We start from the raw sequence: 24,666 nt of genomic DNA, 5'->3' as shown, positions 1-24,666 counted from the left end.
GACTCTGTCATGTGGAAGTTACAGATGTTACTAGTGAAACAATGTGGATGGCCTCCTGGCCCACCTCATCATGCAAGAGGGCTGTTTCACAGAGGTCAACCCTTGAAAGCCTGATATATTTCCAGTAACAACCATGAAGACACTCTTGAGAGAAAATTCCAGATAAGAACAGCACTTAAGCCACATATACTTTTTGGTTATATCTTTCTTGCAAAACCTGCCAAAGGTAGCCAGAGAGGAATACAGTCTCTGGATGTCTACTGACAGAGACTTACCAATTCACACTTCATTCCTGACTATTAGGAGTTATAAAAACAAGGTAACACTATTGCAAACTAGTAGAAATAAAGATGAGAGTGTCCATGGAAAAGGAAAAGAAAGGAACAGCCCTCTTTAGATCCTGAAAAGGAGATTCAAATTTGCCCCTTAAGAGAAACACAACATTGAACCATTCTGGAAGCATGTTGTTCAATATAACAATTCAGTATCGATGTCACAAATGCAAGGAAAAATGGTAGATATTTATCTATAGGACAATGGAGTACAGGAATAGGAAAAAGTACTGAGAAAGGGCTTGGTGAAATGGGAAGGAAAAACAAATCCAAATGGCAACAATGCACCAAGTAGTTTCAGGCTGTGTGTGCGTGTGTGTGTGCGTGTGTGTGTGTGTGTGTGTGTGTGTATCTCCATTGTTTTCAAGGATCAGTTTTAATTTCTTTGAAAAACAGAAACTCAAAGATACGTTGCAAAGAATGTATTGCCAATGAAAAGACTCTCAAGTCAGCATGTGTGTCAGGGCAGCTGCAGATAGTGGTGTAGGCTGTGAACTGCACAAAAGCACATCTAGAGGGGCATGAGTAACATCACAGACATCAGATTTACTGTGACAATACTCCAGTAGATGGCAGTGTATTAAGGGAGGGAGTCTTTTTAAAATGTACAATGGCACCATGTGGCCCCAAAACAGCCTTGAGTTCACCAAAAAGAAATGAATGTCCTAATTGAAGGGACTCCATGAAATTAGTAGCAATTTCCATTCTTTGAAAATAGAATGCTCATTGCATTTAATTTTAAAGTCACAAAATGCAAAGGGTAAAGAGAATATATGGAGACCTCCTCAAGTATCAATTTCATTTGCTCTGTTTCTGGTTGCTTTTCTTAATTGCTTCTGTCTAATTCAGTGTTCTCTGAAAGTAATATTTTACTTTTTAAGGTAATATAGCATTATTCTCTTATTCCTTCTGAAGAAATGAAAAGGGAAAATTGTGCGAATTGAGGCAGCACATCATGCTTTTACAAATTTGTGCAATTTCTATTACTGAATCATAAATATTTAAGGACATGCATCTAAACCATCACAAAGGAAAATTCTACATTAGACAATTCCAAGTGAATATGTCTTTTAGTAAACACTATGTGCCATTATCTAAATCACAGAAAAATGGCCTGCATTTCAAATTCTGAAAATTGGGCAAATTAAATATTGGTCTGCACAGCATGATATGAGTCTATCTTTCTCTGATTTTCCCACTTCTGCTTTTTGTCTAGTAATGGCGAAAAGAACAATTCAGGCGAACTCTTTTTTGCTTCTGGAAGAAAGCAAGCCAGGTGTGAGAAGTATTTCTTATAGGCCTGCAATCTTATACCCCCATGGACACTGAATTATTAATGGGAAAAAGAGAGAACAAATAACCAAGAGAGGGTTCTTGGCAGCCCTTGTTTGAAGTTCATGGTGTTACACAACATTGAGCATGTCCAATTCACCTGCCAGGAGCTATCTGATTCTTACTCTAGGGTTCCATTTTCCTATTTCGATCTTATCCAGCATCTGGTGGGGTGATGGTCCATGTCAAAGGATGTAGATCTTCTTTTTATCCCATTAAACTTTGAGATCTGATTATGATATCATGCCTCATGTATTTTCATCTACCAAATGATCATAATAGCCAGTTATCTGCTCCCTCCAGAACCTAGGCTTGTGCTGGGAAAGGAAATAGAAAAATCAGGATTTTATTAGTCTCAAATTTTCGGTCCTTCTGTTCTCATGGATCTGGCTGGGACTATCTCCTCATCTCATTTGTCACATAGAATGGCATTCAGAACACTCAGTCCACACAGTATCTCAAAGGAGACCCACAGCCTTCTTTACACTTGGATTGAATTTTCTAGACTCTGAGGTTAAACAGGAAAAAGGACTGCTGTTTTAGCATTTACAGTGAAGTTCCATCTAAAGGACTGATTCAATGGGAAGTGCCCCGATGAGGACACAAACAAGGGTGGAGGGAAAAGGTCAAGGCATTGGTGAGCAGGACCACATGATTCAATCATTCCAGCTGCTAAGTAGATTGATTTTTCTGCCTGGCTACATGGTGAGGTTTGGTGGATTGTTTTTCTCCTTTACTTTTGGGAAGATTATCCTAATTTGAGCAGCAGAGTCTAAGTTCTTAGGATAAAAAAAAGAGCATTCTCAAACCAGTTCTTAAAATGATGTCTGGAATTTGCTTCAAAATAATCTACAGGGAGGGGGAAGTTGAGGAGGGAGATAGATAAAGCATCATAAATCATTACTTGATAATTGTTTAAACTGGATGACAGATGTTTCTGTATATGTTTGAAATTTTCCATTATAAGAGTTTTTAAAAATGTGGTAGAAAACCAGTGATCCAGAAACTTGATAGTTACTAGTTTGAACCTTTAGCTTCACCTAAACCCCTTAAAAACATCACTAACAAAGAATGCTATTTCCCATCATTTTCACACTCCTTATCTACCCATCGTATAACAGAGGTATTAACAAGGAGCAGAGTTGCCACTGGACAGGTGTGAGGAGGGAGGATTTGATGATGAGGAAAGTGCAGTCACCAGGGCTTATGGGATAAAGAATTAACAGCACACATCCGTGGACTTTTGTGTTTTCTTGGTGCAGGACATGGGCATCAGCACACGTATTGGAATGCCAAGCTACAGAGTGTTTCCTCTTGGGTTGCTACACTTTGCATTAGTTCTTGTGGTTGAAATGAGCATCACGATCAGTAATGATAAACAATTGTGAGGGAAGCTGTGGGTTTATAAAAGGCAGGGATAGAGTCAGCTCCTTTCTTCAATTTTGTGTCTCTTCTCTCCACCTCATGTCCTTGGATATCCAGACCCTAGGATGAGGAGATGGCAAGGAGTGGAGGAGCACAGGCATTCACCAGCATGAGAAATGCAAGGGAAGGCTTGATCTCAGTGCTGCGCTGAGGCCAGCATACCAGGCCTACCCTTTACAAATTAAACTATCATAAATACACCTAGCTACTCCCAAAGAGCGAAAAATTCTGAATTTGATTCCAATCACAAACCATCCTTCTGAATAGTCAGTTTCTTTTAAGAAATCAAACACGGAGGATATGATTACTGAATAAACATTCCATTAAGTACTTAAAAATCTGAAGATACAGAAATTCAGCAGTAAATCTTTCTGAAATGTATCACAAATCACACCTTAAAGCATAATCCACACACTGATCTTGTATGTGCAAAGCGAGAGTTCCTTCTAAAACAGGAGTCAGAAAAGAAGAAAGCTGGCATTTTTTTGTGTGTTCCTGATATCAGTTAACTCAGGTTAAAGAGAATTTCTTGGCATAAAAAAATTTGATTCTATTCCACCTAATGTAATAAGGCAAGAGGTAAAAAAAGAGATCTATTTGTGGATAGGCTAATCGAGCAAGTTGCCTCTACTAAGAAAAAAAGCCACACACACACTGAGGACTTTGTAGAACTATAAGCCAAGAATTCCTTAACACTGATTTCCATACACCATATCATGCGGAGGGCTCACAGGAAGAACCTCTTCCTTTGCTTTGGGCAAAAGATCTAATTCGGATTTCCTCTTACTCATAATCTCCCAGCAAGAGGAGAATTTAAGGATTGCATCATTTTTGCCAAATGGTTAAATTTTTTTTTTCTCTTCTATCCTATAATCATGCTTCAGCTCCACCCAAGGCAGTTTAGACTGGAGGCACATTAAAATCCTTGTATGGGGCCAATTTGAGGCCTCCTCTTACGTCTTCCCAGAGAACACCTGAAAAGCATAAAATAATACGGTCTTGCAGCACATCTTTTTGTTGTAGAAATGTTATGTAAGCTTAAAGGGCCAGCAGAAACCTCCATAGAGGTTTCTTCATAGATCATGCTGTCGGGGTCCTGCCCAGATCCTCCTTCCGGCACTAGTGTACCCACCCCAGAGTTGCTATAAGTGTTGCCTAATAACTATAAGTGAGAACCACTGTCCCCATTGCAACCCAATCACATGGGAGGTTATACATGCCATGCAGGGGATGACCTGAAGCTAGTGAACCTCCCTGGGGGATGGAGCTGAAGTTAGAAACCAGCCGAAACCACATCCTTGCTCTCAGCTCCTTCTTCTCCTTTCCTCTTCTGCCCCCATCATCTCCCTGCAGGTTCCTCTGGGAGTATTCCCTCAATAAAGCACTTCTATGAGACTCTCCATCGCTAGAGGACTTAACCTATGACAAGAATCCTATGGCAGCAAATAAAAATGAACATTTATTATTTTTAGTCTGCTGTCTTTCAAGGACTGCTAATCTGGCCAATTTAATCAATGTTTACATCCACAAACACAAGCAGGTACACTAAATAGCCTTAAGATTAGATGTAGGAGGCAGTAGGATGGACTCTATGGGAGCTCACATCTCCTATTTAACATACAAAATAGCCTTTCCATCTCCCCAAAGCCATTTCGCAATACAATCTGCAGTCCACCTTCCTAGTCTCATTTTCTATCTGTGTACTTATATACAGACACAAGACTTAAGACTAAGGGTGGTAAGACATACCACTTTTCTGTGCTATTAGAACGAGGTTCCTTTCCCTAATCTATATAAACCTAATGTGAACCAATCACTGTGGCTCGCCCTTGAAATTCCAGCACTTTGGAAGGCCAAGGCAGGCAGATTGCTTGAGCTCAGGAGTTTGAGACCAGCGTGAGCAACCTGGCGAAACCTCGTCTTTACAAAAAAATACAAAAATTAGCAGAGGATGGTGGCACATGCCTGTAGTGTTAGCTACTCAGGAGGCCAAGGTGGGAGGATGGCTTGAGCCTGGAAAGCAGAGGCTGCAGTGAGCCAAAACAGGACTACTGCACTCCAGCCTGGGAAACAGAGTGAGACTGTCTCAAAAAAATAATAACAAAATAAAATAAATAAATAAACCCATTGTGAGGCAAGCTGGCTCTGTTTTAATTACTGTTTGAAATTTGATATTCCTAAACTCCAATTAATGGAATTTTTATTTTAAAACCTCAGGTTAAAGTTTAAAGAGTACTGTCCACAGGCCTGATGATGCTCTGAGGTCAGTTAATAACACATCAAAAAGAAAAATATCATTTCCCTTTTGTTGCAATAATTAGAAACACAAAACCCAACAACTGTTCCCATCAGGAAGAATCTTTCTCTGTTTGCTCAGGAAAGCAAAGTTCCTTGATTTAAAGACTCCTTGGTAGCTACCAGCTAGTTCCCAGTGTTCCTAGTTATTCATCCTAAAAACTCATATGGCTCTTGAGCATTCTGTAAAGCTCGTATCTTGGGCTAACTCAGAAACTAGAGGGAGGTTTGAAGGTGGAGAATGGTCCTTCAAAGGTGGAGAATGTGTTTCCTCTGAGCTCCTTTTCTGCAGTGGTGGGGTTTTCACCTGCTGGCTTTCGCCAACCATGTTGCAGGTTTGGGTGGACTTCAAGGCTCCATGGGAGCAGCAGCACTGGCCTGGCCTCCTCTTTTCACAGTGGCAGATGGATGGTGGGCAGCCCATACTGGCTGACCTCCTCAGACTGTCTTTGGCAAGTAGAAAACTCCCTTGCCCACAGGGTGAATGATATAAATTTTCTCGCAGTTTTTAAAAATATACTTTAAGTTCTGGCATACCTGTGCAGAACATGCAGGTTTGTTACATAGGTATACACGCACCATGGTGGTTTGCTGCATCCATCAACCCGTCATCTACATTAGGTATTTCTCCTAATGCTATCCCTCCCCTAACCCCCCACTCCCTGACAGGCCCTGGTGTGTGATGTTCCTCTCCCTGTGTCCATGTGTTCTCATTGTTCAACTCCCACTTATGAGCAACAGCATACGGTGTTTGGTTTTCTGTTCTTGTGTTAGTTTGCTGAGAATGATGGTCTCCAGCTTCATCCATGTCCCTGCAAAGGACATGAACTCATCCTTTTTTATGGCTGCATAGTATTCCATGGTGTATATGTGGCACACTTTCTTTTCCAGTCTAAGATTGATGGGTTGGTTCCAAGTATTTGCTATTGTGAATAGTGCTGCAATAAACATACATGTGCATATGTCTTTATAATAGAATGATTTATAATCCTTTGGGTATAATATACCCAGTAATGGGACTGCTGGGTCAAATGGCATTTCTGGTTCTAGATCCTTGAGGAACTGCCACACTGTTTTCCACAATGGTTGAATTAATGTACACTCCCACCAATAGTGTAAAATCATTCCTATTTCTCCACATCCTCTCCAGTATCTGTTGTTTCCTGACTTTTTAATGATCGCCATTCTAACTGGAATGAAATGGTATCTCATTGTGGTTTTGATTTGCATTTCTCTAATGACCAGTGATAGTAAGCTTTTCTTCATACGCTTGTTGGCCACATAAATGTCTTCTTTTGAGAAGTGTCTGTTCATATCTTTTGCTCATTTTTGATGGGGTTGTTTGTTTTTTTCTTGCAAATTTGTTTCTTTGTAGATTCTGGATATTAGCCCTTTGTCAGATGGATAGATTGCAAAAATTTTCTCCCATTCTGTAGGTTGCCTGTTCACTCTGATGATAGCTTCTTTGGCTGTGGAGAAGCTCTTTAGTTTAATTAGATCCCATTTGTCAATATTGGCTTTTGTTGCCATTGCTTTTGGTGTTTCGGTCATGAAGTCTTTGCCCACACCTATGTCCTGAATGGTAATGCCTAAGTTTTTTTTAAAATCCTTGCCTTCCAAATAATGCTGGGAGGCTAAAAAAAAAGTTGGGATATCCTTGGTGACAAATTATCAGCCTATAGTCACAGAGACAATTAGGAGCAGGGTTGCAATAAGACAGAAGGAGGCCTTCATGAGATACAGACCCAGCCCCCAGTCCCAGTTGAGCCACCCAGCTCAACTCTCAGGCCAGGAGACTTCTGCATAGAGGATGATAATCTACTTCACAAAATTACTATCAGGAATACAAAACAATAATGTATGGAAAATTCCCCAGCAAAGTGCATCTATTAGATGTTTAGTAAGTATTAGTGGTCTTCCTCCTTTATTTCTGTATTATTTCTACCATCTGAGAAATCCTGGTAGAAAATGGTGTAAAGGGTGTGACTCCTTTGAACCTGGTGGGAGAAAGCAGTTTGGGGACAACATTCAACATGTGGTATAGGCTGGTGGCCCACACTGGGTGTTCTGGAGGAACCCCACACAAAGTGGCCTACCTGGTGGTCGTCCGGATGGTGTTTTCTTTTGTATGATTGTGCTCTTTGCTCACTTTTTCTGTAAGGAGAAAGAATGAAACATACACCTCTTAGGTTGTTCTCACTCAACTTGCATCTCTTAGCCTTAAACAGAAAATCCTTAATATCTCTCTTTTTCTTTGTGGTTTTCTTTTGATTTTTAAAACATCCAGATCCTCTCCAATTTACTGGAAAAGACAATCATTGAAAGCATGTCAGTAGTATCCATAAAAATATTTTATTAAAAACCAATCAGGATAGGCGTTGTGGCTCACGCCTGTAATCCCAGCACTTTAGGAGGCTGAGGCAGGCGAATCACTTGAGGTCAGGAGTTCGAGACCTGCCTGGCCAACATGGTGAAACCCTGTCTCTACTAAAAATGCAAAAATTAGTCGAGTGTGATGGCACGTGCCCGCAGTCCCAGCTACTCGGGAGGCTGAGGCAGGAGAATTGCTTGGACCCAGGAGATGGAGGTTCCAGTGAGCCAAGATTTTGCCACTGCACTCCAGCCTGGGCAACGGAGTGAAACTCCATCTCAAAAAAAAGAAAAACCAATCCAAGAGAAACAGTTAATAACAAATATCAAGTGTGTGGTCTGATCTGAATGAGGCCTTAGTAAGTACACACACACACACACACACACACACAGAGTTATGGGCAGAGACAGTTATTTCCACTGTATCTTTCCCCAGCTGAAAATTTCTGCTTTCCTCTGATTCAGCATGAAAACTGCAGTTGTTGCAACTGTTCCGCCTCTGACTTTGATGACAACCTTTAAGCATTCTGTATTGTGAGGCCCCTTTGTGAGAGGGGACATAAAAACAGCCTAAGACCTCTTGGTGCTGCAGTCATTCAGCGTTTATTCTGATAAATGTCATAAGGGACAAAAAAATATCATTTAGACAAGAAGAGGTAGACCCTCCCTTACTGTGGCTTGAGGTCTATATCTGTCAGCTGCCAGAAATTATTTAATGAGCTTTCAAGAACACAAAAGTTGAACTCTGGCCTTCCCAATCCAGTTCAAATGTGAGGACCCTACCCTGACGGTCACAACTGTCAATGGCTTCTTTTAATATCTAGAAAAAACCTGGCCAACTCTATAAGAGTTTCAGACTTAAGCAGCAGGGCAAGTGAAAAACTCTTAATCTTGTGGATTTTTGGAAAAATTTAAACAAAGATTTGCAACACCTGTCTCACACTTTGTACTACTAGTCTGAAGCTACTGCGTGCGTGTGTGACGGACAATTCCTTTCTGTCCACTCAACAATGACAACGAGCGGGAATTTGGATTCACAGCCAGTACTCTTTCAGAGAGCAGGAAATCGGGGCTAAATGACTTGTCTGAGGTCACCCAGGCAGTGACGGCGCCAGGGTGAGAACGCTCAGACACAAAGTTTTTAGCAGATAGGAGACTGCGACAGCATATGGATTAGAGACAGACTTTCTGAAAAGAACCATGCAGGTCTCACTTTTGCAAATTTGAACCCCTCAATCATTATTAAAGTTATATTGTTTTTAAATAGGCTTCATCCTTCAAAAAAGAAAAACTAGCACGTTTTGGAGCTTGCAAAGATCTGTGCGTCCTATTAAGTTTACAGAATTGGTGATTTCAGCTACTGCAGAGATCTGCACAAACACAGTCCCTGTCTGAGGACCTGGAGGCCACTGTTTTCAGCACCATCTGATTATTACACAGCTATGGGCTATGTTGCCAGGTCAATGAGAAGGTGAACTATTATGGTGACAGACGGATTTTAGCTTTTTTTTCTCTTTCCTGGTATCTTCCTTAAAAGAGAATTTATGGATGCTTTATATTTGTTATCCATAAGAAAACAGAGTTTGTCGAACATTATAACAGACTTTCTTGATGCATAAACCTTAATATTTAGGTCAGTGCTTGACTTTGGACAAGGCATTTGCATTTATTTCTATCTGCATCTTATATATGTATATACCATCAACCTCAATCATGTGCAAAAAATAGAAGCATATTAAATTTGTTAGAGACAAGTGGTGTGTGGCTTGAAAGAGATGACAAAAGGAACAACTTAGGCATTGCGATCTTTAACTGTTTCATCTCGACACTTCACTGAGCTGGTAACTACTGCACTTTTCAATTGTAAGTATGTGCAGTACGAAAAGTTGGTTTACAAAAACTGTCCTTCTAAGGCTATAGCTGGAAATAGTTCTCATACTTTCATCTTTTGCTTTTTCTTCCTTTGTTTTGCTTTTGTTTTGTCAAGATACTATAAAACCTCGTTAATTCAGACTGCACTAATTTGGAAGTCATAGTAATTCAGTCACTGTTGGAATACACTGAAATTTATCTTTCGCACATTAAAAAAAAAAATGCTGTTAATCAGATCAACTCCCTCAACAAAATTAGAGGTGAGGTGTTTAGCCCAGTCAACAGGAATCATTTGCGCAGAATTGAATGGAGTTTTAATTTCAAGTGATTCTTAACTATTTATTAGGGAAAGTTTGGCAGGAATTCTACTTGGCAACACTTTATTAACTGTTAGTTTGGGTGGCACGTACGTGCGTTAAAGCAATAAAATTGATTTCTGTCTAAAAAATTCTGTAATTCAGGTTGTTTTTAAAAAAACTGTGTTAGAAGGGTTTTCCTTCAATGATTTCCAATTATTGACATTTTTCTGTATATAAACATACCCGACAGTTGAAAGAGGAGCTCAGAAGCCATCTTCACAGAGATATCCTGACTGAAGAGGTTTCTCTCTGGAGGTACTCTGCCCTCTGGCATCTTCTGTAAGGGTTCGGTTTTCTCTCGCCCAATTAAAGTGCTGTAGCCAACATTCCGGTTGGGTGATATTGAGACGTGGGAGTCCTGGATGTCCACCTCCATGGGTTCCTCTTTAATCTTCACCATCTGTGTGTCCTTGTAGCTTTCCGCTGCAAGCAGGTGAATGAAGAGAAACAAAAACACCACCATTTCTTAATTCCAAGCTAGATCCAGTTTCTAATTACAGACAAAAACCATGAAGATTGTGTCAGGGAAGAGAAGAGCACGTGTGCACGGCACATCAGACCATAGTTTGAAAACTATTGGTTCAACCATCTGATAACTGAAACAGTAGAGACTTCAGTTTTTTTTTTAGCCCAGATTCAGGGGCTTGTTCAAGGTCACACAGATGGCAGCAGGGCCAGGTCTTGGCCTGCAAGCTGGAGCCTAGGTTTCTGGACCAAGGTCTCTCACCACCCACATGTGCCCTTCCTTTCTACCAAGCTGTTTCCAGAACTCAGAGAGGACATGGTAAATGTCTGTTCTTGCTCTGTAACTTACTCAATTCAGCAAGTCAAATAAGAACAAACATCTGAATATTACGGTTTTCTCCCTTTTTTTGAGATGTAGTTTCACTCTTGTTGCCCAGGCTAGAGTGCAGTGGCATGATGTGGGCTCATTGCAATCTCCACCTCCCGGGTTTGAGTGATTCTTCTGCCTCGGCCTCCCAAGTAGTTGGGACTACAGGCACTGACACAATACCCGGCAAAGTTTTGTATTTTTAGTAGAGATGGGGTTTTGCCGTGTTAAACCAGGCTGGTCTTGAACTCCTGACCTCAGGTGATGTACCTGCCTTAGCCTCTCAAAGTGCTGGAATTACAGCCATAAGCCACCGTGCCTGGCCTCTCCCTCTATTTTTAAAGCTCTGACCAATCGTTTTTCTCTCTTCTAGGGCACATACATTAATCAAGGATAAATACTGTCAATTCAGCTGAGCCATTTGCACCTTGCTGGAGGTGTAGGGAAGACCACACAGGAAGTTAACTGCAGCCCAAGGAGCAACACCCAGGAAAACAGGCATCTTACAAGTTATAATAATGGTATAATTTACTGTTTGTCATTGAGGTGTGGCTATTAGATGTTGGGTCTTTAGTCTGAAACACATATGCTTTGTAAGGGTGGAGTGTCTATGTCCATGTATTGCTCAGAGTTAATGATAAAACATCTTTGAAACAAGGTGGGACAATTAGCCCAGAAAATAAATTGCATCACTTTAAAATAAGGCCACATTTTCAAATTAATAATAATGATTAGTAACTAGTGTGTACTCAGCACTCTGGAAAACAAAAAACAAAGAGGATTTTAAGAGTTGAATAGATAGATAGATGAAGGACAGACAGAAAGAGTAGTGGATTGAATGGTGGTCCCCTAAAAGAAACATTTAAATCCTAACCACAGAAACTTGTGAATGTGAATGTGACCTTATTCGGAAAAAAAAAAGGTCTTTGCAGATGTTATTAAGTCAACACTCTCAAGATGAAATCATCGTGGATCATCTAGGTGGGTCCCAAATCCAATGATAAGTGTCCTAATAAGACACAGAAGAGAACGAGACAGAGCAACAGTGGAAAAGGCCATGTGAAAACAGAGACAGAGGCTGGAGTCATGCAGCCACAAACCAAGGAGTCCCTGGAGCCACCAGAAGCTGCAAGAGGCACAGAAGGATTTTCCCCAGAGCCTCTGGAAGGAGCAGAGCCAGACCAACATTTTGATTTCAGATTTCTGGAACTCAGAACCATGAGAGAATAAATATATGTTGTTTTAAGTTTCCAATTTTGTGGCAGCTTGTTACAGCAGATGTAGGAAACTTTAGATAGATAGATAGATAGATAGATAGATAAATAGATAGATAGATAGATAGATAGATAGACAGACAGACAGGCAGGCGAACAGATACACAGACATGCAGATAGAACAAACAGTAAGAATCAGTGTAAAGGAAGTGCTGATCTGTGGGACAGTCAGGAGATGTCATCAAGGAAACCTCATTGTTAGAAACTGGGAGGTCCAAGAAACTATGCTTTCCTTGGAAAGCATGACATGAGTGAACATCAAATACATAGTTTATTGACTAGTAGTTAAAAAAAAGAGAAGAGCATTTTAAACTAAATGATCAAAACTAATACAGTGCTATCAATAAGATCTTATGTAAGAAGAGTGCTAATTGCTCTTTTTCCTTCCTGACATATTACACATGCTTCTTAGGGAAAACTGTTTGTTTTTTGTCAACAACTAAACTGCAGGCAAGGGTGGTATTTACTTTAGCTCCCTTCCTGCTTTCCCTACTCCTGCCAAGCTGTTTCTTCTCTGCATGTCTGTGAAGCAGCTCATAAAAATCGAGTTCACTAATTCAGTCAGTCATGATAAAAAATATTTGAAAAGAAAGAAAGAGAAGAAGAATAAAGCTGTCCAAGATACATGCTTAGCTTCTCTGCCTTTACTTCCAGTCTATCTGATTCTTCACGGAGGACTGATCTTCCTCCCTCAAGCCCCTTAGGGGATCTGGTGACCTCACAGCCATCCTGACCTCCAGCCAGATCACCCACCCTCATGGGCAGCCACAACGCAGCTTCCCTCGTCATGCTCCCCCAAAGTACCCAATATCTGGAAAATAAACAGTGGGGTCAGTGTCATAGGTACATAATGATGCCTCTGAATCTTGCACTGGGAAGTCATTCTAAGGCCTGGGGACAAACACAAAAGAATACTAGGACAAATACAAAGGGATTCACTGCGTTTAAAAAAATCTTGACACTATAAAAAGCAAAGCCAGAAAGAAGCTCTGTTATTTATCTTCTCTTCACACCTCACACCACCCTGACTCTTTCCCTAGCTTTGACCATGGAATACAAAAAATCACCTGGCTATTTGCACCACTAAATTTAATGAAATTAGTTTTTAAAAGCTTCCTGTGATCACATAAAAAAAAAAAAGTGTGATTTACATGAAGTGCTTTCTGCTTTTTCTTATGACAACCCTTGCCCTTTCAAGAATGCACAAAAACAGTGATTACTGATAAAAAGCCTTTGGCCTTCTTAATCTACTCGACAGATTCCAGACTCACAGAGAGGAGTTTTCAAACTAACATCTCAACGGGCAAGTGAAACAATGGACAAATAATACAGTAAATACCATACTCCCTTCTCTTCCATGCAATAGCATTATTGCCAAATGTTTTCTTGCCTTTTCTTTTCAAGCAGGATTTCTCAACCTTGGTACTACTGACATTTGGGGCTGGATAATCTTTGTAGAAGGGGACTAAATTGCTCATTGTAGGGTGTTTAGCAACATCCTTGGTCTCTCTACCCACTAGATATCAGTAGCACTACCCTCTAGTTTTGTTTGTTTGTTTGTTTGTTGTTGTTTTTTAAGAGATGGAGGTCTCACTATGTTGCCCAGGCTGGAGTGCAGTGGCTATTCACAGGTGTGGTCATAGCACACTGCAGCCTCGAATTCCTGGCCTCAAGCAACTGTTCTGCCTCAGCCTCCTGAGAAGCTGGGACTACCTGCACAGGCCACCACACTGGGCTCCATCCTCTAGTTTTAACAACCAAACATGACTGCAGATGTTGCCAAATTTTCTTGGGGGCTGGGGAGTGGCTAAATCACCCTGGTCGAAAACCACAGCTCTGTTTTTTGCCACACTCTAGTTTTTGCTCCAAAAAAAGTTCAAACACAAGACAAAGAAGAAAGAAAAAGCTCCTTTCATTTCTAGCCTGGGCCTGGTATCAATCACCATCTCAGCCAGGTTCCTGGACAGGCTGACCTGGGAACACAAGTTTCTGTTACCTACCTCACTTGGTCCCCGGGTCAGCTCTCCTCTTTTTGCCTGGGGTGTTCTAACATAACAATGGTTGAATTAATCATTTCTACTCACTCTTAGCTTTGTCTCCCATACCCAGGGACATGTCTACACATCTAGGATTTTACTCTTTCCTGTATACATACAATGTGAATCCTTTCAGAGTCTCTTCCCAAAATAATAGGACAAATAGTCATTTTATCCCAAGTGGTCTATATATTGTTGCTGCTGGTGTGGTGGTGTGCCTATAGTCTCAGCCACTCAGGAGGCTGAGGTGGGAGGATCTATTGAACCAGGGAGTTCAAGGCTGCAATGAGCTATGATTGCGCTACTGCACTCCAACCTGGGCAACAGAGGGAGACTCTGTCTCAAAAAAAAGAAATCCCACAAAAACGAAAAACTCACAAGATATTTCAAAGGTTGAATAGGAAGGACTTGGTGGCTGACTGGAGTCTGAATTAAGAATGAAAAGACAGGCTGGCTCTGTGTACTTCAGGAGGCTGAGGTGTATGAATTGCTTGAACCCAGGAGTTCGAGACCAGCCTGGGCAACATGGCAAAACCCTGTCTCATAAAAAAGTACAAAATTAGCTGGGTGTAGTGGCACACGCCTGTAGTCCCAGCAACTTGGGAGGATAAGATGAGGGGATCGTCTGAGCCTGGGAGGTCGAGGCTGTAGTGAGTCCTGATTGTACCACTACACTCCAGCCTGGGCAACAGAGCAAGACCCTATCTCAATTTAAAAAAAAAAGAATGAAGAAACAAATGTGAGAGAAATTATGGATGAAACTTGTACAGGAATTGGATGAGCGGCAGGTAAGATGAAAACAAAGCCCTGTGAATTGTAAGCTGCTAAGGTTTGCAAGATAATATCAATAGAAATAATGAAAGCAGAAAAGTTGGGCCAAGGAGAAATCCAGGAGAAGAAGTTCTGTGTTCCCACAGGAAGTGGAGGTTGTGATGGCTTATAGGCGGAAGGGAAGGGCATTTGTGACACAGAGATGGGAAGTCATCTGATTTCCTGGGACTGAGTGAGGTCTGCAAAAGAGAGCGAGCAGAGGGCAGTGGATGGGGTGGAACTGTTATTACCTATCCTTAAAGAGATGGAGGAAGAAAATAGCAAGGAAAAGAGATGGAGAGGGAATAGTCCCACTTCTCCCATGGAAGCTGGGAGAGAAGCAAGAGGCTCCGCAGGTGCTACGTCAGCTTCCTGCTCTCTGCCTTCTTGCCCTTGAATTCCTGCACCTGCTTAATGATTCCTTCTCTGTCCCACAGAAATCCTCAGCCCCACCCTCCCTGCCTCATCCCTGAGCACTCCTCCATGTTACTTTATGCTCCTGTAATACTGAAATATGCCAGTTGCTTGAACAGGCCATGCTTCCCCTTGCCTTATCTTTTTTATGTGCCCTCTCCTTCATCCTAATAAAACCCTATTCAGATGTCCCCTCTGTGAGCAGCCGTCCTGTATCTTCCTCGGGTGGCACTCTCTCCCTCATCTTTTCTATATCTAGATTGTTCGTACCTTGCAAATATTGTGATGTCTTACACAACAATTATTTTGTACAGATTCATTTCCCCCCTGGACTGAGCTCTCAGGGGAGTCCTTGGTTCTTGTTCATCTTTCATCCCCAAGACAGCACAGGGCATGGCGCATTGAGCAAGTTTAACGCTATGTTTGCCATATTATCACCTGAGGTGTGGTGCGCGGTGGTGTGTTATGTTATCCTTCCTTTCCTGGGCCTTCAGTCTGCCACAAACACTCATACATGCTACAGATTACAACAAAATATGAAAGGACGGGAAATTGGAAATGGCACTGAAATAAACAATATCAGTTGGTCATTCCACCTAGACTGCATGCTATCATGATTTGGAACTAGTATTGTAGAACAAGAAGCTTAAAAGAGCAACTGGAAGCACTGCCAACTATGCTATACTGACACCATTCCCTTTCTAGAGCGACAGGCTTTTCAATGTATAAATTAAAAAGCTTTCATCTCCAACTTACCAGGCTCAAAGATACAAAGGTCTTGGTTGGGCAAATACCCTCCACATATGAAATTTGATTCCTGCTAATCTTGGGTTTGATCATTACTCAAAACTTTGTGAAAAAGAATGCAGACTAAAAGGACAAATGAAGTGAAACAAATGATCAGGACCCAGAAATGAGATCCCATGGTAACACCTTTATCTGGGGCCTGGCACCTGCTGGCATCTGATAAAGGCAAGATACCTGCTCCATTTGCCTTCTCCTTTTGCCTTTCCAAACCCACAGTGGAATGAAGAGTTGGGCTGGGTTGTCTTGGTTGCTCAGAGAATGGTTAAGCCCCAGAGTTACTGGAGTGGAGGCCAAGGATGGAGGCAGAAAAGGAAATGTTTATTCCACAGAAGTCTGATACTACGTATTTGGCTTTTCCTTTTTAGAGAGAAGGAGTGTGGAAGTGAAGCAGCCTCAGGCCCTGAAGCCATTCCTTCACCCTATGGCTGGAGCTAGGTACCCAGTGCAATGGAGATACCTTCTATCTCCAACCTTGTTATGAGAATTAAGAACCCAGTGCTTAGATGCTGAATGTTATTCTCCCTTTTGACTTTTTTTACCCTATACTGTGTCTCCCTCTGTATCACAGAACAGAAGCAGAAGTCTATTGAGATAAGTTTCATGTTCTATAAAGGATTGGCTTATTATATGCTTCTTCTCCATGGAAAGTTACATATTAAATTTCATATTTCTCTACCATGTGGCCTTTAGTGGGAAAAAGCTCCCCATTCCTGCTCTGAGGAGTGAATTCCAATACTGAGGCTTGCCCATGGGTGCTGCCACACCCCAGAGAGAGGCAATGCAAGCCCTGCTCCCATGCCTGCTCTCCCTCCTGGACACACTGGCCATCTGTTCCTGAGGTAAAAGAGAGGACACTCTCTCCATAAAATAAAACAGTAGTGGGGCACATTTTCCTTTAGTTCTCCTCAATATTCAAGAAACTTCAAGGTAGGTAGCTTTCAACAGAAAATCCATACAATGACTTCCAGTACACACACACACACACACACACACACACACACACACATCACTCAGAACAGTGCAGGAAAAACTGGAAAAACTGAGCAAACCATGAGACCAAGAAAATGTTTATGATGAAGATGATAAAAAAAAAAACTGTGTCAAATTAAGTATTTAATTAATCATTCATTAATTGAATTAAATACTCTTTTCTGGGTGGTGACACCAATCTTTACAATAGCCTAAACATTAGAATAATTTTTGTTAAAATGATAAAACTAAGTTTTTCTGTATGCCTCCTCTTTCACACACACACACAGACACACACATACATACACACACACACACACATACAATTTTATTCCTAAAACAATTTCAAAGGTATTTTGTCAGAATTGACTTCTTGAATTTGATCATCAAAATCATAAAGTAACCAACATTTTCCCTCTGTATCAGTATAATACCTGGAAATTTAGTAAGGAAAATTAACAAATGTCTGAAGAATTAGTTATGTACATTAGAATTCATAATTAAGTACACAGAGGTTAGCAGGAGATCAACTTAAGAGTCAGTTTTAAAAAACTCCCTAGAAGCACCAGATATTCTATTTTGCTAATTGTTTTGAATTCGCAAAGAACAAGTATGCCTTAAAAATGCTGAGCTCCAACTTTACAGGTAAAAAAAAATTAGTGAGGGTTGGAATTTCTTTCTAGGGTACATGAAACATACCATTTTCTACAAGATCAAAGCACTTGTTGCTTTACTTTTATGTAGATTTTAAAATCAGTCTCGTGTCTTCTATACCAGTTATCAGTGCAACAGGTCCTTGACTGAGATAACTCAGTTGGATATCTGCAAATGTTTTCAGACTGGCCATAGCACTAAGCCCACACCTGCAGTATAAGTTTTCAACTTGACTCTGGTGACCAGATATCAGAATATGTCCATCAAACATAACAAATTCTGCACTCAATTTCACTTTTGTCCAAATCCAAATCCAAATTAAAATCTTTCAGTCACCGGGGGCTCAGGGAGATTAGCTTTGCCAGCCCAGCAGATGATGTGGGGTGGCTCAGTCATTATCTGTTGAACTTTGAGTGTCCTGGTGTTAAATGTAAAACCTCTCCCGATCATCTTGTTTTCTTTTCATTTAATGATTTCACTAGAAATTAGCTAAAGAGGTGCATTTGAACTGTATATATGTCATTTGGTAACATTCCAAATGATCTCATTTTTAAAAAATTAACCTATTTTTCATCTAATGTCCAGAATATACTTTTCTTGTCTCATATTAAAAAGCCAGAAAAAGAAAAAAGCGGAAAGGGTCAATTAAAGTATCTGATCTAACCTTAAAGCTATTTAACATTATCCTTTGCCATTTCATAAATCTAAGCCCTGTCTATCCTTATCTGTTGTGATTAATAAGCCTTTATATATCCTTCCATGAACCAGAGTGCTGGTGTGTGTGCATGTGTGAGTGTGTAAGTGTATGTGTGTATGTATGTGTGTGTGCATGCACACATGTGGCTTCTAAACAGGATTCCTGGCAATGGTTCATGACTATAATCCCAGCACTTTAACAGGCTGGGGCGGGAGGATCACTTTTAATAAAGATGATTTTCAAAATGAGATGGTACATCAAAATCAGTCTAGAAATCCCCTCTAAAACATAAAAATCTAAAATATATAAATTCTGGCCAGGCACAGTAGCTCACATCGATAATCCCAGTACGTTTGGAGGCCAAGGTGGGAGGACTGCTTGAGGCCAGAAGTTCAAGAACAGCCTCGGTAACACAGCAGAATCAGTCTCTACAAAAGATAAAAATCAAAAAATTAGTTGTGCATGGTGGCACATGCCTGTAGTCCCAGCTACTTGAGAGGCTGAGAAGGAAGGATAGCTTGAAGTCAGAAGTTTGTGGCTGCAGTGAGCTATAATCATGCCACTATACTCCAGCCTGAGGGACAGAGAGAGACCCTGTCTCAAAAAAAAAAAAAGAGAGAGAAAAAAACGATGAAAAATAAACAATTCCTGAAAGATTGAGTAGTATTCCTGCTGCCATAAAAAAATTACCAAAAAGCAAAGGCTATCTCTGTCAACCGATGGGTTGGCCATTGCTTTATGCACAAAGAGTTGGAGGACAGAGGGATTCCTTAATGCCCAAGGAGGGAAAGGAGAAAAATAAATTTCATTTTAATAACTGAGAGTTTGTCAATTTTTCAAGTATTTTCCACTTTCAGAGGGTCAAAGGGCTTCAGTATATGCAGACAAGTTCCACATGCTTTTCTTATGTGGTGTTACATATTACTAATATGTACTAGTATATAAACACTAATATATACTAGTAATATTAATCTACTAATATTGCTATTATAAATGATAATGAATGTGTAGCAAGGATATTTCTGCTGAGAAGCTGTGACTACTTCACTCCTGCTGATCAATGTTCCCAGCAGGCAGGGAAGGGCTGGTAAACATGCAGAGAGTGGAGCATTAGATAATAACAGAGACCAGAATGCAGGCAATACCAGGAGTAAGATAAGGTAGCAATAGATGGGGTGGGAAGGGAATGTAGGCTCCATGCAGGTGAAGGCCTTATTCACTTTTGTATCCTTCGTGCCCAAATAGGGCTTGAAAAACAGCAGCAGCTCAATAAAGACCTGCCGAATGAATGAATAAGTGAAATAAAACAAAAAGGAAGGAGGTCACTACGAAGAAATGGAAAGATAGGATGAGAAATATAGGGTTCATTTAAATCCCAAGAAATCTTCACAACAGCCAATAATAAGTGAGTCTGTGTTTTTGATAGGACACTGTCCTTAGTCCCATGCCTGTGGGAGTCGCTAGACTGTGGGGTGGGAGCTCCCGCTGGTGGATGATGTTCCCTCTGAGCTCTCACTTCCCCATAGCTTCTGGAGATACAGAGTGCATGGATATTCCCTTGATGTATTCTGGCTGTGTTTCAACCTTCTTTTCCAAATGCTTGTTAAATCAAAGCTACTTACAAGTAGTGTAAGCAACTCATTTTAATTTCCCTTTCTCTCTCTGGTTCCCGTGTCCTCTCTAGTGCAGGTGATGAAGAGCCAGTCAACCAGACAGTAAAGGGAAGAGAAGGTAACCCTTAACACTGGTTACCGAGGCCCTAATCACTGAACACTCACAGTTACACACAGGATTGATACTCCAGCCCTGGGTGTCTCCGGGAGAGCTGAGAGTCGGGTAGGAAGAGCTTTCTAGTATGAACAACGTTTTAGAAGAAAATATTTTAAACTGTATAATAGGAGAAACAGGGTCCAAAATGTAGTGGGGGCTAGCAGAAGTAATTGAAAGGGTTTGTCTTGATTAAATGTGTAATTCTGTCCTGATTAAACTATCTTCCTAGTCCCCAGCTTTCTTCTTTCGTCTTCACAGCTCTTTGGAAAAAAAGTTCTAAAAAGAGTATCACTTAACTACTTCCCAATATGTTGGCTAAACAAACATGGCTGATTTCCAAGTGGAGGGTCTTACTAATATTTCAATGTGCAGAAGCAAGAGATCCCGCTCACGTAATCAGGTCCACAATTCAGTGCAATTTCATCTCTTGTTCTCATTAATCCTTGGTTCTGCTGAGGGCCTCTTTCCCTCGAGTTGAGGGACTATTAGCATACCTTTGGCAGCATGCATGTGGATCACAGGAAGCTCTGTAAGGTTGTCCCCATAAATGCCCTCTACCTCAAAATAGCAGGAAGAATCTCTGGTAGCCGAAACAGGGGAAGTGTATGCACATGTTTAGGGCATGAGTAGGTTTATGGGGAAAAGGATGGTAGTAGTCGGAAGCAAAGAACAAGTTCATAATTTATTCTTTAAACAGTGACCTTTGCCATCTGATTTTGTACCTAAGATAAAATGTGATGGGTCATGCATAAATTCTATCACCTCCCCTCTCCAGCTGTGGAGAAAAGTGATACAAGCATATGGCAAGCCACAGGAAACCAGGAAATGTGCTTGAATCCAGCTGCTATCCCGTAGTTAGAAAAAAGGAAGTAAATTAACTCACAGCACAAACTCAGGATGACTTAAAATGGGAAAAATACATACATGGGTGGAGTAAAGAGAAGAATTATTAGAAGGGAGGACAAAGATCCCTTCAGAAAGAATACTGCAGGTCCTTACAACTTGATAGCGAGAAAACACTTTTAAATCATTTGACTTTCTGTAAGAATCATAAAAGCCGTAAGAGAAAAATAATTCCTTTGTGAAAGTTTCCATTATTGGGCTAATATGGGCATTCCCCTGCCCAATGGAAAAGGTCCCATCCCTCCCAGACTATGTTCATCTTCCAGTGCGGTGTGCACATGCACTGAGTAGCCCCTGTCCTACCAAGCAGTAGAGCCCCTGCCCAGCGGATGACCCAGCCACTTGGCAGCAGACAGGCTATTTAGCAATGAGGATTCCCTTCTCCAGGGGTAGGTCCATGAGACCAGCATGTACCCAGATGGGCACTGTATCCATGGGGTTTAATTATGCATGTGAATATTCCCCTTCTTTGACATGAATAAGTTAAAGGTGAAAGGCTAATATGGTGATGAGAAGAAAAACCACTGTGGAATGAGAATGCTTTTGATATCTCTTTGAGGAAAATAACAATTATGCTCTCCCCTCACAAGACTACAACTGTATTAACATATAGCTAAAAGGGCTGCTGGGAGGAACCCAAAAAACCTAGAATGGTGCAAGGTACACAGCTTCTACCCATCAGGGAAACTTGTCCATTGAGTGAAAAACTGAGCAGATTGTTTGACTGGTTACTCAAAATTTGCAACCACACTGTGACTGGATCTCTCCGAAAACAAAGCTTCTTCTCAGAGTTGTCATCATCAAATCGTATTTACTAGCGGCCTCTTTGTTTGTACCCCGGTATGTGTTACAGATAAGGTAACATCTGTAGTCATTTATACCAGAAACAGAAAGTGATGCAGGAATCCAAGAGGAAGGCCTAGATGTCATTCTTAATTCTTTTGCTCCATATTTATAAAGGAAGATCTGGAGCCCCTCCACCACGCCCCCACCCCAGATGCACCACCTGCAGCCCTACCCACTCCCTGCTGTGCCCAGAGCCCTCCCTGCCCTAGTCCTGAAGCAGCCCAACAGAAAAGGAATCTACGCTGAAGGTGGAGCACATGAAATTGTTTTCAGCATTCTTGCCTGGTTTCTGGGAACACCAGACAATACAAATTTTCGTGGCTATATTAACATACGCAGCTATGGGACAGGGAGATGATAATAAAACAAGAGCCCTTTTGAGTCTGGTCTTTGGAATCCCAGACCTTAGAGAAAGCCGGGTCAAAAAAGCAAGAAGAGTAGCCTGAAGCTTGAGGGCTAAAAAGGGAGGTGGAGAGGCCCTGGCCTTGAGGGTGTGAGCTGGAACAGCTCCTATATGGGGTGAGGGAAAAGCAGGAACAGCCATTCAGGTGTATGGGTTCCAGGATTTGTAAAGGGCATGTGGAATTACAAAATAAACAGATGGGGGCTTACTGGCTACAGCGAGTGTACCACCAGGTATGGTCAGACAGCCTGTTGGAATAAGTTCCTCTTCGTAGCTGAGAAAGAACCGATTTCCAGGGTTGACTGCATCCAGCTACTTCTGAGTCTGTCCTGCTGAAATGGTCAGGTTAACAAAACTGCTGTCTAGCCTCTGAGCTTAACAAGATCCAGACCTTCAAGAGAAGATTTCTCTGGGTATAGAAACATGTCAAATTTTTACCTTATTAAAGTGACCTATTCCCTGTTTGTACAGGATATAGTTTTGGTACTCCCAATATCTACAGTTCTCATTGAGTTTTCAAGGGCTAAAAAAAAGTCTAATTCCTTATTTATATTTCACTGTCCCCCAGCCATGGGTTTTATAAATATATATATATAATTGCTCATGGTATATATGGCAATGAGGAAAGTGGTCCAGCCATTAGTTGTAGGCCCATTGCTGGTCATGTTCATTATAAGTAATTTAAAAAGTTGACATATAAATATTCTTTGCCATTAGACATATAAAGAATGCTACAGCAAATACAGAAGTCAGAGGGAGCCACTCCACTGAGGTGTTGTTCAATAAATTCGGTTTCACAGGCTTTATATCTCTGAAAATTAAATAGCACTATGTGAATATAAGACAAACTTTACTTTTAATATGAAATAAGTCTGCATTTTTTGCTTAATTTTTGGATTTATGGAAAACGCGATAGTACTCATAAGCAACAAAAGAAAAACTGAGATAAACAGGACTATATCAAAATTAAAAATGTTTATGCTGCAAATAATACCATTAAGAAAATGAAGGACAACTGGCAGAGCTGGGAGAAAGTATTTGCAAATCCTATATCTGAGAAGAGACTTATGTCCAGAATACATAAGGAACTTTTAACACTCAAGAATAGAAGCAAATAACCCAATTTAAGAAGTAAGAAAATAACTTGATAACTTGAATAGACACTTCTCCAAAGAAGATCTACAGATGGCCACTAAGCACATGAAAATATGCCCAACATCATTAGTCATCGGGGAAATGCAAATCCAAACTACAATGAAACACTAGTTTACATTCTTCAGATGGTTATAATAAAAAAGACAGACAAAACCAAGTTTTTGCAAGGATGTGGAGAAATTGAGACTCTCATCCACTGCTGGTGGGGATGTAAAATGGTGCAGCTACTTTGGAAAATCACTTGTCAGTTCCTTAAAATGTTAAACACAGAGTTAGCATTTGACTCAGGAATTCCATTCCTAGGTATATTCCCAAGAGAATTAAAGACCTAAGTCCACACAAAAACTTGCACATGAATGTTCATAGTAGCAAAGTTGGCAAACAATCCAAATGTCTTCATCAGTGGATGAATAGATCAAGAAAATGTGGTATATCCATACAATGATGTGTCATAAAATGAAAATGAATAAATGAAGTACTGATTCATGTTACAACATAGATGAACCTTGAAAACATTATACTAAGTGAGAAAAGCCAGACGCAAAAGACTACATATTGTATGATTTCATTCATATGAAATGTCCAGAATAGGCAAACGTACTGAAATGGCAGATTTGTGGTAACCTGGGTAGGGGGTGTCGGGGTGGGGATAGAGAGTGATTGCTCATGGGCTTGACATTTTTGGGGGCAATGAAAATTTTCTGGAATTTGATGTGATGATGGTTGCACGACTCTGGGGAATATATTAAAAATCACTGAATTGTATACTTTGAATAGGTGAATTCTACGGTATGTGAATTATATTTTAATAAAGACGGGCTGAGTGCAGTGGCTTAGCCTGTAATCCTAGCACTTTGGGAGGAAGCGGCAGGTGGAGATTGCCTGAGCTCAGGAGTTCAAGACCAGTCTGGCCAACATGGTGAGACCCCATCTCTACTAAAACACAAAAAATCAGCCAGGTGCTATGGCAGGTGCCTGTAATTCCAGCTACTCAAGTGGCTGAAGTATAAGAATTGCTTGAACCTGGGAACCCACTGCACTCTAGCCTGGGTGACAAAATAAAACTGTCTCAAAAAAAAAAAAAAAAAGGTGTTTTTAAAAATGAGATGGT

At 40.8% G+C, this 24,666-nt stretch overlaps 1 protein-coding gene across 10 annotated transcripts in view; it reads right to left on the bottom strand.

Annotated features, from left to right (window-relative positions):
• Positions 1 to 24,666, bottom strand: part of ZNF827 (zinc finger protein 827) — a 177,431-nt gene that overhangs the window by 77,656 nt on the left and 75,109 nt on the right. For all 10 annotated transcript variants that reach the window (XM_012453999.2, XM_012454000.2, XM_012454002.2 and 7 more), the window contains exons 6-7: positions 10,169 to 10,408; positions 7,481 to 7,538 (exon numbers count right to left, since the gene is read on the bottom strand). In XM_012453999.2, coding sequence (XP_012309422.2) covers positions 7,481 to 7,538; positions 10,169 to 10,408 — 298 coding nt within the window. The remainder of the gene's footprint in view (positions 1 to 7,480; positions 7,539 to 10,168; positions 10,409 to 24,666) is intronic.

This window comes from Aotus nancymaae, unplaced genomic scaffold (assembly GCF_030222135.1).
Source record: "Aotus nancymaae isolate 86718 unplaced genomic scaffold, 86718_ANA_hifiasm-v0.15.2.pri h1tg000033l, whole genome shotgun sequence".
Taxonomy (NCBI): Eukaryota; Metazoa; Chordata; class Mammalia; order Primates; family Aotidae; genus Aotus; species Aotus nancymaae.
This window is presented reverse-complemented; position numbering and strand designations above follow the sequence as displayed.